This window comes from Salvia splendens, chromosome 13 (assembly GCF_004379255.2).
Source record: "Salvia splendens isolate huo1 chromosome 13, SspV2, whole genome shotgun sequence".
NCBI lineage: Eukaryota > Viridiplantae > Streptophyta > Magnoliopsida > Lamiales > Lamiaceae > Salvia > Salvia splendens.
The window spans coordinates 33,257,432-33,271,331 of record NC_056044.1 but is presented as its reverse complement, the minus strand read 5'-3'; the positions used below and the strand labels follow the sequence as shown (position 1 = coordinate 33,271,331).

The window sequence follows — 13,900 nt, the reverse complement described above, 5'->3', positions numbered from 1 at the left end:
GCTGCCAAGAAACCCCAGAGGCACAACAACCACAGCCAAACCCACCAGCGCCCGTCGCTCAGCCATCACCCATGGTTTCCTTGGATGCCATGATGGCATTTCTTCGCCAACAGGACCCAACAAGGGATTGGACGACGGCTCTGACCAGTTTCGGCCAAACGGGGGGCGTCGGAACCACATCCAGTGAAGCTCCGCCTGCACCGGTCAGTCATGCAGCAGTAAATTTAGAGGGAGGATCTCTCTAGGCGACCGCACAGTCGGAAACTTCAGTACCAAATTCGGCAGATCTCGTCGCTATTGCCGCCCATTACGACTCCGATTCTGAGGAGCGTAAGAAAAAGACAAGCCAAGAAAATACAACCCATGAAGAGAGTGGCGAAACGGAGGAAACGCCCGAGGTGGAGCCGAAATCTCGTGAAGTGGCAAGGGAGGACATAGATCTAAACGAGTCAGCCCAGAAGCGGTCGTTTATGACGGATGAGGAGTTCGATTCCATCTTGAGCCAAGTATGCCAAGCAGTGGAAGCTACTGCCCCGGAGGCTGAGGGTCTAGACCTCGCTTCGAAGGCAGTAGGCGTCAGTACACAAACAATGGGAGTAAGTGAACCAGAAAGCCCGGTATACCAACAGAAAAAAGAGGAGGGTAATACGTTTACGGAAGCCAAGGACACAGAAACAGAGACAGCAAGACCAGAGGTAGAAGCAGCCACCCCAGTGGCACCTCAGGTAGTAAAACCGACTCCCACCAGGCGAAAACTGGTAGTGAAGGCGGACTCCAAGGCAGACCCGCCCAAGCCGCAGAGGGTATCGCAACGTTGTTTGGGTAAGTAGGCCTCCAGCAGGGCAAAACCGAACACGGCGGAGGACCCCCTAGAGATCGTGAGCGAAGACGAGCAGATAACTCCCACAAAACCTTGGGAGGAGTCCTCACCTTTTACCGATCCAATGGATGCCGAAGTGGTAGTCGAGGAAGCCTTTACGGTGCAAGAGGATCAGGGTGTGGGAACTGAACGGGTGGCTGAGGGTCCGGACCTCGCAACCGGATTAGTAAGGCCAAACGAGTCTGATGATGTTGATGCTAAAGCCCCAGGGGTAACCACCTTTACTGACCAAGAAGAGGAAGCCCAATATCAGCAAGATAGGAAGAGGAAAGGGAAGACTCCTATCCGAAAGCAGTCAGTCGCAAAAAAGTCCAGGGTAGCAAACAAGGGAATCGTCATTACCGAACCACCTCAGCAAACTCCACCGAGCCAGCGGGAATTGAGTGACACCGAATATACAGCCAGCTCTGAACCATTGTCCGAAAGCAATATCTCTCTGGACGATGAGGAGTACACGGAACAGCAACTCGTGGATGATCATAGGGAGCTCGTTCATCCGCCGGTAGAGAGATTAAGATACCGGCGGTGGACGGTTGACCTCAATGACGATGTGGTCGAGGAGATGAAGATGTTCGACTCCGAGAAACTCCAGAACGCCTACCGTAAAAAGGACGACAAGAGCAAACAAATCAAGAGTGGAAAGGTACTTCATCTCCTCACTTTAGATGAATTGGAGGTTCGCGACTCTTTTCTCGCTCTTTTACACGCGTTAGGTTTCGAGTGGCTATTGGAGAATGAGGTTATGAATATCCCGGTCAGGCTGGCCAAAGAATTTTTCTCATCTTTTAGATTTAAAATTACCACTGATTTGGATGAAGAATGCATCAGTTTTAGGGTATTTGGGAGTGAAGTTAAGATGAGTATAATCGAGTGGATGGTGAGGATGGGTATGTGTACTTTGGAGGAAGTGTTGAGTTCGGAGTGGCAGCATAGAGAGAGGGGAATCCCACGAAGGCACGTGGAGTTTGAACCACAAGAAGCTTGGGTGGAGTTGACTCACCCAGCTTCAGGAGAGTTCCAGTCCACCCTATCGCGGTCCATCCATTTCAACGACCCTGTTTTACGTATGGTTCAGCTCTTTCTAGACTTCAACCTTTTGGGGCAGTCCAATTCGGCAGTGAGAACATCAATGACAGAGTTGTACATCTTATGGTGTGCCAAGAAGGGCAGAAAGTTGCACTTGGGATTCTGGACAGCATACCAGTGCCACCAAATAGCTACCCATCCCGCACGGAATCTTTCCCTCTGCCACATCCTGGGAAAATTCGTGAGGAATAACATCATCGTCAGAGAGGCTGAAGATCTCTCCCCGTTAAGCATGGTGGACGCCCCAGGAATGTTTGACACACCGTTGTTCGTCCGTACGAACACGGTCTATCTGAGGCAAGGTGTGCCACGCTTTTATGCAATGGGGGAGGAAGCTTTGCCTACCGGAAGGATAGCAGCAGCCGAGGAAATTTCAGCACAAGAGCAGCGTCAGGAAAGGTTGGAGAAAGCCATGGAGGAAGTAAGAGAAGAGAATCAGCAGTTGAAAGCGGAGGTGGTCAGGCTAGCGGGAGTAGTGGAACGAATGTTGGAAGGGGCTGCAGAGCAGAAGTTGATGGCTCAGAGGCAGGCCTCGAGGTGATAGTGACAGATTTGGGGAAAGAGAACTACAAGATGCAGCAAGCAATGACTAGGATGTTATCCAATATCGATGACATCCTAGAAGAGATGACCCGCCAGGGGAAGGAACAAGCTGCAGGAGTAAGGGGCAGTGTAGCCCAAGATACTGGACCAAGCGGCCATGGAGGCCAAGATAATGAAACACACCCACCTGAGACAGAGGAAGAGGACGCCGAGGTACCGGCAGCAGCCGAGGAGCTGGCGAAGGAGGATGAGGACCAAGCTGGAACAGAAGAGGAACGACTGAAGGAACAATCTGCACCACTTGCCCCACGGAGGAGCAGGAGACTTTGCTAGACCTCCTCCCGTACTGACAAGTTAGTGTTTTTTTTTTTTAGCTTTCTGTTTTTTTTAGGTTTTTCATAATTGTTTGTGTTAGTATGTGTTGTGGTAGGTAAATTCTGTGTTTGTTCGCAAACCCCCATTCATAACACTTAGCCTATTTAATAATCTAAGTGTGAGAAGTAAGGGGGTTTGTTTCTTTGGAGCATGATTTCTGTGTTCTCTTGTTTTTGTTTTTCGTACGCATGTTGACTCACACTTAGTCCATTGTATGGCCTAAGTGTGAGGAGTTTTTATTTGTGTTTGTGTTTATGTTTGTTGGTTTTTGTTTAGGTGTTTTGTTTGTTGTTTCTAGTTGCTATTTTGCTGTCTGTGTGCCCGCCTTACTGGCCATTACCTTTTCCACTTCACAGCCTTATCTGAGGGCAGACACTTGTGAAGTAGGAGGGGGGATGCAATGGCCAGTAGGATGTATGTATATATGTGTAGTCTTTGTGTTTGTGTTTTTGTTTTGTTAGGTCTGTTTTTTTTTATGTTGTGTGTTGATTGGGCTTAAAACTCAACTGTCTTGAGCTGACGGTGAGGGGAATTGAGGGAGATAAGACATGCTAGAAAACTGAAACCACCATCCCTAGTACCTCTTAGTCAGGATAGATGATGTGAGTATGAGAGAAAAGCCATACTCAGAGCCAAACACGGAAGCCCTCTTAAAATATGAGCTATAGCTTTAAGTGGGACCACTTCCCACACATATTGAAAAGAAAAGAGTGGCTGCCACAAATTGCCAAAGGTGAAGTGACCACGGGTAGCAAATACTGAAGGCAGTAGGAACCCCCCCCCCCGTTTAAAAAATAAATAAATAAATAAAAACACCTTTAGAACCCTTTTCTTAACCTTTTATATCCAGATAAATACCCCCAGCCACTGGGACTGTGTGTGCGAGGCATAAGGCAAGAAGGCAACTGGCCAGGAGGACATACAAGAAAAAAACCAACTGGAGAAGGAAATCGAAAGGGATAGAGAAAATCGACCAGGAGATCATTCCAGGTCCAAAAAAAAGAGGGAATAAGGGTGGCGAAGCCACAGAAAAAGAAGAAGAAGAAGGAAAAAAATTGGAGAACATGGTCGAAAACACTTGACCACAAAAGAAAGAATAAGGGTGGCAAAGCCACAAGATGATACTGACCAGTTGGAGAACCAAGTTAGAAGCGCCAGCTGAGAAAAGCAACTGATCAAGAGCCTAATGCACACAGTTCCCCCCACATCAATGCAGAAGAGGTTTTGAAAACTTAGAGCCTTAGGAACATCTACCCCAAAACACTACAAGCCAACAGCCCCATTACAAACCTTTAAGTCCTTCGGTAGCTGCACGTGAGATCTAAGTCCGAAGCAATTGTGGTTGAGCATATTAAGAGAATGCGGTCCTAACATTCCTGGTGAGGTATGAGAGACCGAGTGAATCTAGTGTTTGGCCGAGAGTTGGGAGATCTTGACAAGCAGATATACTGACTAGGAAAGAAAAGGGGGCGGCAGAAGTTCAAAGCTGTCTAAGGCCGGATTGCACCGGATCCCGAGGTAAGGGATGGTTGAAAATATAGCCCAACCTTTGTGTTTTAGTTTTATGTTTGTTTGTGTGTTTTTCTATGTGTTTTATCTTCGCGTCATAGTTAGAGTCTAGTTTAGTCTTATGTCGTTCAGGGGAGTAACCAGGCTAGAATTCGACTTATTCCTTTTGTTTGTTCTTCACGCTTGAGGACAAGCATGTGGTAAGTGTGAGCAGTTTGATAAGTCGTATTCTAAGCCTAGGTTACGGGTCAGTATGATGTGTATAATTGAATTATATCTGCAAAACAAGTTGCTTAAGCGTGCAGGGTGAATGTTCTAGCCAGTAGGGAAGTTTCGGAATGTTCAGGTGAAAAAGGGCGCCAGCATGATCTCATACTGATCAGTATTCGTGCTGAAACGGCTTGAGATGGAGAAGCCGGATAGCTGGGACAGATTACCCACAATTAAGGGCAAAGAAGTCAACTTGCAATGAGGATTTACCCTAAAATCAAGGGTAAGCCTCCCTATAAAAGAAAGCCAAGAAGGAGAGAAATAGAGACACATTCACTCATTCACCATCCATCTCTAGGTAGAGAGTTCTCTCGGTAATACCAGTCTTTCAGCCGTGTCCCGCTTCTTGCCTCGCCGCAGCCATGATCACCTGACGCCCAGATGTTCCTAGAGTTCCAGTCATCGTCCGTTCCAGCCAGCAAGACCGTAGCTTAGAGATTTCATTGCCCGGAGTGGCAAAAACACTTTTATTTGCCTTCGTAGTTTAATTTCCCTTGCTTTCCTTACATTGGATCTTTGTTGCTTTTGGATATTTTCTACTTTTGAAGTACTTGTTGGAGATCCGAATGTGTTTATGCTATGAAGTTGATTTCCGTTTCGTTTATTGTGTTGTTTTCTTTTCCTTCTTTGCCTAGCTAGCTTAGATCTAAAGTTTCTTGGGGTTTTAAGTGCTGAACTCTCATTTCTATTTTGCGTAGCAAGTTTCTCTAGGATAGTATAAGCTGTACTGTTTGATTGGGAAGTGGATCGTCGCATGCAAAGCTTAGTTTGAGTCCGTTTCGTTTTCCTGTTGACCAGTATGCGGAGTTACAGTTTCTGTGTTTTGATTTAAGATTTAGTGTTCTTATTTGTGGATCTGTGTTCTTGAATCGTAATTCTGAGTTTTATGTGCTGAATCTGGAGTTGTCGTTCGATTTGATTTTTGTGTGTTGAAGAAGATGATGTCCATGTCAAGAGTTATGGACCACTTTTACTTTTAAATGCTTTTCTTGCCTTTTGTCCTTCACCTTTAGTTGTACCCTGCAGATCTGTCAGCCTGGTCACCACAACCACCATTACCTTCTGATATTCTGTTTGGCCCAAAATAGAAACCCAGTACTTTTCGAATATTTTCTGTTACACCGCTTCCACCAACTTTCCACGTACACACCACATGTCGATCAACATTCACCCTTCCTAGTCAGTTGGACACCATCTCAATTTCCAGTCTAGGTAGAAACTCAACCCAAGCGTGGTAGCTAACCAACCACACCCAGAATATCACCACAATTCCTAAAGCGCATTCATCTCTGTGGGATTCGACCCTTACCTTCACTATACTGCACAGTAGAAGAGGTTGAGGATTTATTGATACCAGGTTCTGGATTAGCCGAGATTTCCTTACTGATCAGTAGGACACTCCTTTGCTTGAACGACATCCTACACGAACCTGCTCTTTCAACCAGTCAACTATGAAGAAGCTACAGAAAGTGAAAATTGGCGAGTCGCAATTTATGACGAGATTAAGGCTATAGAGAAGAATGATACGTGGGAGTTGGTGACACTACCAAAGGGACACAAGGCCATTGGAGTTAAGTGGGTGTATAAAATTAAGAAGAATTCCAATGGTGAAGTTGAAAGATATAAAGCAAGACTCGTCGCAAAAGGATATAGTCAAAGAGCCGGAATCGACTATGATGAGGTATTTGCTCCTGTCGCTCGCCTAGAAACTATTAGACTAATACTCTCTCTTGCAGCCCAAAATAGATGGAAGATTTATCAAATGGATGTAAAGTCGGCTTTCTTGAATGGATTTCTTGATAAAGAAGTCTACATCAAACAACCTGATGGCTACATGGTGAATGGCCAAGAAGATAAAGTTCTAAAGTTGAAGAAAGCCTTGTACGGGCTAAAGCAAGCACCAAGGGCGTGGAATAGCAGGATCGACAAGTATTTTGAAGATAACGGCTTCACTAAATGCCCACATGAACATACCCTCTATGTGAAAAGAAAATGAAATGATATTTTAATAGTGTGCTTGTATGTGGATGATCTCATTTTCACAGGAAACAATCCAAGCATGTTCGAGGAATTCAAGAAGGCCATGACTGACGAATTCGAGATGACGGACATTGGGCTGATGGCATACTACCTCGGTGTGGAAGTGAAGCAACTTGAAGATGGAGTATTCATCACACAAGAACACTATGCAAAAGAGATTTTGAAGAAATTCAAAATGGAGGATTGCAAGCCAATCAACACGCCGGTGGAGTGCGGGGTCAAGCTATCTAAGAACGACAAAGAAGAAAAGGTGGATCCGACACTATACAAGAGCTTGGTTGGAAGCCTACGGTACTTAACTTGCACAAGGCCAGATATATTGTACGCTACAGGGCTCGTAAGTCACTACATGGAGAATCCAACCACTACCCACTTCAAGGCAGCAAAGAGGATACTACGCTATCTCAGAGGTACGATCGACTATGGCCTATTTTATTCACACACTAATGATTACAAGCTTGTTGGCTATAGCGATAGTGATTGGGCTGGAGACAATGATGACCGAAAGAGTACAAGTGGATATGTGTTCTACATGGGAGACACTGCCTTCACTTGGATGTCTAAGAAACAGCCAATTGTCACACTATCAACATGCGAAGCCGAATATGTGGCCGCCACCTTCAGTGTTTGTCATGCGGTTTGGCTCAGAAGTTTATTGGCGGAGCTCGGGTGGTCACAAAAGGAGCCAACAACTATTTGTGTAGATAACAAGTCGGCGATTGCACTCTCCAAGAATCCAGTATTCCACAACCGAAGCAAGCACATCGACACTCGCTTCCAATACATCAGAGAATGTGTTGCAAATCAAGAGATTCAAGTCGAGTATGTGAAATCACAAGACCAAGTTGCTGATATCTTCACAAAGCCGCTCAAGCATGAAGACTTTATCAAGATAAGGACATTGCTCGGAATGACAAATCAAGTTTAAGGGGGGTGTTGGAATATTAATTAATAAACTTGATTTTGTAAATATCTAGATATTATACAAATATCTAGATATTATAGAATGATCTAGAATTAGGGATGAAAAATATCTAGATATTTTGGTAGAATTAACTAGAGAAAGAAATCTCTAGAATATAGATATTTAAAATATAAAATAATTAAGTAGGAGAAATATCTAGATATTTTTAGTAGAATTCCCTAGAATGTAGTAAAATATCTAGATTTTTATGGAGAAAAATCTAGATATAAAATATTAAAGAATCTAGTAGAGAATTCTAGAATAGGAAATGAATGCCTATAAATATGGCATAGTTGTACCATTTTCATAAGTTGAAGAAGTTGAGAAGTTGAGAGAATTTGAGATATAAAGAGTGTCTTAGTTTTCCCCACACCAATATCTCATAAATCACTTCCCAAATATTCCACCCATTGTCCTCTCAAATATTTCCTCCAAACCAAATTAATCCTCCAATATATTTCCTATATTTCCAACATGCATATCATATTAATGATCGATAGCTACATATATCTGTTATACATATCATATCTTAAAGGAAGACTTTTGTAAGTCAAGTAGCCAATGGCAAAAAACCACATTTATTGTGGAAAATGTTTAATCAAGTGACAATACATGTAAAATATACATAAAGTTTCCTATAAATTAAATGGCCATGGCCATGGCTTACATGTGGGGTAAGGGACTAAGGGCAACTATATAGACACCTACATGACATATTTTACTTTAGTTTTTGAAATGTCATTAAGAAACCTCTTCACTTGGACTTCAGTTAATTCCTCTTATTCCCAATGAGGTTTTGTCGTAGATGGTTCTCGAAGATGGAATCGATCGAAATGATTTTAACTACGGCTGGGGTTCGACGATGCACATCCGAACTCCACATTAGTATAATATTGTCCGCTTTGGTCAAAAACTAGTAAGGAAGAAGTTCCTCAACGATGGATTTCGCGTCGAACGTCGCGGGAGCTTTTGCCCGTCGATCAATCCGGCGTCGAAAATTAGGGTTTGTGCGTTGTGCACGATGAAAAAGAGAAGAGAGTGTGAAAATAAAATAGAAGGATAATTGATATTTCTAGATTGAATAAAGAGAATAACAATGTCCACTGTTTATAATAGTGGATACTAACTTAATGAGCAAGGCAAAAGATATGAAAAAGATATGCACTCCCTAAATATCTAACTAAATAATGCAAGATATGGAAGATATAGAAATAATAAACGTATCAGCATCCGAAGTACAGGGGAGGCGTATCATCCTCCTCTAGCTACTCCAACAAACGGTCGAGGCCGGCTCCGATGATGTGGCTAGCCAACTTGCCGGAGCTAACTTGGGTAGCCCCGACCCCGGCCCGAGCCGTCCCAACGCTGGCTGCAAGGAAGGAAGAAGGCGATGGCCAACCGCCGTCGCGCCGCGACTCCATCCGACCTCGCTCCCGCTCTGCTCCCTATGTGCCACCTCAACCCCCACCAACTCGTTGTGGGGGATTTTGGCGTAACTCAATTTGGCCGATAAGTCAACTATGATCCCCGAGCAATTATGTTTTAGGAGTTTAATTATGTAATTTTAATTTTTAGGATTTTAACTATGTAATTTTTAATTTTTAAATTTTAATTACGCAATTTTTGTTTTTTTTATAATTTGTAATATTATTCTGGGTAATTTTAATGCATTTTAATATTGCGGAAATATTTTTATTTAAATTGAATAATAGAATGGTGGGACTCTTGAGCTTGTCCTTGTGAAAGAGCACAGATATGGGTGTTGTGGTCTTACCTAAGAACAGGGAGTAAAAGTGGGTCCGGGCCCACATCCATGCTCGTTGACAGGAGCACGGATGGGGATGCTCTAACCTATATATCTTTGATACCTATCATATCTTAAATGAAAACTTTGTAAGCCAAGTAGCCAATGGCAAATAACTGCATTAATTTATCGTGGAAAATGATACAAACTCTTAGAAATACTAGATTTTTCAGCAAGAGAGGTGGATCATCAGCCATGGACATATCACAATTCAAGTCAAGTAACTATAAATTATTGGCTGGAGGTCTAATCATGAGAAAAGTATAACTTCGTTTTAATGGAAGGAAGAATTGTGACTGAATAAATTGTCCATATTAGTGGTTAGTCAATGATATATTTTGTGGAAAGTAAATGTTTGAAGGTAAAGTTTTCAAGATATTAAATTGCCAAGGCTTACAAATAGGGCACGGCATCAGTATATACAATTTGACTTATAAATTTTTTTTAAATAATAGAGAAAACTAGGACTTTTCTTATATTGAAAAATTATAAACGTAATTATCTAATGTTTCGGTAAGTTGTAATTTAGGTATCATTTGAAGATTTGCCCACTATTAATTAACACATGTGATGGAGCCCAATGAGCAAATGAGACAAGAGGATGGACATGTATGGGCTGATAATGGGCCAAGAAGATCAATCCAAGCCCACAAGCCGTGGACAAGACTAAGGAATAATAATAACTAAATTACTGAAATATTCAAAGATAATTGAGTGTTAGTTACAAGACATCTTGGAATTTGAATGCATAATTTACCAAACACTTGACACAACTAATCTAATTATTTGTAAAAGACAACAACATTATTCATATTTGATGCCCAATTCTATTTCTACCTATCACCAATTGGGACGGGCAATTTATTAGGGAAATCTATCTCATTAACCGATTCACTTCTTTCTTGCCCTAATCTTCTTCTCTCCCTCACTTTAACTCATGCTGATAATTCAAACCCAATTCTCAAGTAGAAACCCCTAATCTTCTCTTGATCACTTCTCTCTTGAAAATTTTAATTTCACGAAATTTATAAAAATCAAAGCTTAATTTGGTCGTTTTCTCTATAATTTCAAGAGATTGAGGGTATATGCCCTCCAATGATAAGATAACAAACACACTGATAATGAACCTTACAAAACATTGGATAATCAAAGCAAACATATCCATACTATTACCAACACATTCTTGGATAACTAAGCTTCATCACCACTATTGTCTCTTCTAACCTGATTCCTCACAACTCCACTCAAAGATCATCTCGAAAACATCCTCAACTTTCTCGAAGTATTTATACCTGAAACTTGGACAAAGTAAAAGCACCCAAGAGAAGCCTCCTAAGCCCACAACATATCCAGCAGCAGCAAACACATAATCCCACTCAATCTCCCTATCCGATTCCACTTCCACAAACCGCGGTGATGGATTCGTGCAGCTAATGTTCAGAGGGAGACCACACAATCCCGTGTTCCCTTCAAATGAATCAGCAGAAAATGTTTGCAACTGATTCCCAATCGGAATCTCTCCAACTAGCTTGTTGTGAGATACATTCATCACAACAAGGAATGTGAGCGACGCGATCTCCTTTGGTATCTCCCCCGTGAGCTGGTTCATCGAGAGGTCAAGCGATCCAAGCTGCCTCAACTTGCCAAATGACTTTGGGATTCGACCGGTGAGAGCGTTGTGAGATAAGTTGAGAAGATAGAGTGAGTTGAGCTTACCAATTTCCACGGGGATTTCGCCATGAAAATTATTGCAAGAGAAGTCAATAGAGATAAACTCTGGCCAAATCTTGACAAGCTCAAGCTCTTGCCCTTTAATGGTTAATGTCACCTCGTTCCCGTAGTAGTATCCTATCGTAGCCATGACGCCTAAGTTGATACGCTCCAATTCTGCATCACGATCCAACACCATTCCTCTCCAGTATGTGAAGTTAAAAGGATTTATTTTGCCACTGAAATTATTGGAAGCGATGTCGATGATTTGAAGACTTGGCCAACTCTTTTGACATGTGATCTCTCCGTGGAATCTGTTCGAACGCAACACAAGCAACCGCAAGCTAGACGGGAGCATACATGGGAAATTACCAACTATGTGATTGTTTCTCACATTCATAACTTCTAAGGAAGTGCAATTCTCTAGAGAAAGTGGAACACCTCCTACCAAATTGTTGTGACTCACATCTAAAGTCTTTAGGCTGCAATTGGGAGAAATATTATCAGGGATCCAACCAGTCATGTTGTTTCTACCCAGATTAAGAACTTGAAGATTCTTCAAGTTTTCAAATAGACAAAGAGGTATACTTCCACTCAAGTTATTGTTTGAAAAGTCAAGAAATTCAAGACTTGTATTGTTGCAAATGAAGGGTGGAAGTGGTCCCCATAGACTGTTGTTTGCAATGGATAAGAACTTAATGTCGCGGGAGCGAAAAATGAACGGTGTAATCTCTCCACTTAAGTTGTTCGAATCGACCACTAAACTAAGCAGTCTTGATTGATTCACAATGGTGGATGGTATCGGACCTGCAAGTTTATTTTGAGATTGCCAAGCTTCAAATTCATCTAAACAATAGATGATCTTAAAATGTACTAGAGCTAGGTAGCACTCTATAAAGTATAAAGGGTGAAACATGAAAATGGGCATGGATCCCTTGTTGTCCTTCCTCCACATCAGGGTGTTGTGCTCTCACAGCATGAGAGCACAACACCCCTGCTGTGGAAGAAGCATTGTAGGGGATCCATGTTGAAAATACAAGTTGACCTTAAATTGTATTGTACTAGAGATAGCATTGTATATAACATTAAGCATACAATATCAACTATGCACAACCCTATAATACAAATATATGAGATAAACGAGTGGGTTTCATTGTTTCCTTTTAACTTATTATAAAAAGTGGGTTTCATTGTTTTGAAGTTGAAGTTTGATTATTAAGAATATTTTCATTTCCAAAAGATTAAGAGGTAATTCCATCCATCATCAAGAATGTCATATAGTGGGCCATGTGTATGTGTGAGAGAGAGAGTATGATACCATTTAAATTGTTATTGTTGAGCCATAAGTAGCGAAGAAATGTCATGTTTCCAATCTCTTGTGGCAATGGTCCATTGAAATTGTTTACTTCCAATTGCAACTCTATCAAATTAACAAGGTGACCAATCTCTCTTGGAATGTGACCTGGACAACATGAATTTTGAACATCCAATTTGTTTAATACTACTACTATGCTATTCTTGTATATTGATATTATTAAAGAATGGTAGATATTCCTAAAATTCAAGACGTGTATATAAAATGACAAGATCTTACCACTTAAAGCATTGCTGTGAAGGAACAATCCACACATGTTTGTTAAGTTCCCAATTTCTCTTGGCAATGATCCGCTAAACATATTTCCAGACATGCTTAAGCGCTCAAAATTGCTAAGATGACCAATCTCCTTTGGAATATTGCCTATTGTAGCAAAATCATCACTTCATTTTTAGCTAATTACAAAATATTTGAGTAGTTATCATACCAGTGAAATTGTTGAATTCAAGGCCAATTCTGAGAAGAGATGTCATGTTTCCAATAGCTCTTGATAATGACCCACTTAATTCATTGAAGGCAAAGTCAGCATATTGCAATGATGGCATGCTAAATATAGTTGATGGCAATTGGCCTTTTAATCTGTTGTAACTCAGACCCAAACTTTGTAAGTTAGTTAGACCACCAATCTCTTCTGGTATATTACCTAACAATTTGAAAATTTATGAAATCAAATCAATAACATGATTTCAAAACCAATCAAGTCAAATGTAAATTGCATGCCATCACATCTACATCGAATTATATACGAGTAGTCTATACATGCAAGGGCAATTTTATAATTATTTCGTAAAGGAATAAAGTAAAATTGATAAAGTAAGAGAGATATAGAACGAAAAATGATTAAGTATTGCTAGTGGAAAATGAATCTAACCTCGTTAGAAAGAACAACGTATCCAAAATGGAGGTTGACTAATTTTGTAACAGGGAGTTCTAAAGTGTATTTCTAATAAGCATTTTTGTGCATTTTATTCGGATCATACGTTTCTAACCATTTAGAAAAGAGTTTGTAAAAATCTATCTAGTTCCAAAGTATAGAGAATGTTAGAGCATGAAATTAATAAGATCTTACCATTTAACGTGTTGCTATCAAGGTACAAATTTTGAAGCATTGTCAAATTCCCAATTTCACTTGGCACCGGCCCACTAAAGTTGTTGATACTCATGCCCAATTTTTGTAAATTAGCAAGAGCACTAATCTCTTTTGGAATAATACCTATGAGTAAATTGCAACAAATCAATCAAAACAAAATGTAGGGAATGTAAGAGCTTGACATAAGATCTTACCACTTAAATAGTTAGCACCCAAATTTAATAATTGCAGCAATGTCAAGTTTCCAATTTGTG

At 41.2% G+C, this 13,900-nt stretch overlaps 1 protein-coding gene across 1 annotated transcript; it reads right to left on the bottom strand.

Annotated features, from left to right (window-relative positions):
• Window positions 1-10,529: 10,529 nt before the first annotated feature.
• On the bottom strand, window positions 10,530-13,665 carry LOC121761296 (receptor-like protein 43). The gene is made up of 5 exons (XM_042156949.1): window positions 13,626-13,665; window positions 12,984-13,135; window positions 12,776-12,919; window positions 12,500-12,643; window positions 10,530-11,988 (listed from the first exon to the last, which is right to left on the bottom strand). Exons 2-5 carry the CDS (start codon window positions 13,099-13,101, stop codon window positions 10,691-10,693), a joined length of 1,704 nt encoding a protein of 567 aa, XP_042012883.1. The 5' UTR covers window positions 13,102-13,135; window positions 13,626-13,665; the 3' UTR covers window positions 10,530-10,690.
• Window positions 13,666-13,900: the final 235 nt, after the last annotated feature.

Bases quoted from the DNA above. Each gene is read 5' to 3' on its own strand.
- LOC121761296 (XM_042156949.1), bottom strand. From the start codon at position 13,101: ATGCCATCATTGCAATATGCTGACTTTGCCTTCAATGAATTAAGTGGG. The intron at 12,920-12,983 runs GTATGATAACTA...TTGCTACAATAG, and splicing joins TGAATTCAACAATTTCACTG to GCAATATTCCAAAGGAGATT. The intron at 12,644-12,775 runs GTAAGATCTTGT...CATGTTGTCCAG, and splicing joins TCACAGCAATGCTTTAAGTG to GTCACATTCCAAGAGAGATT.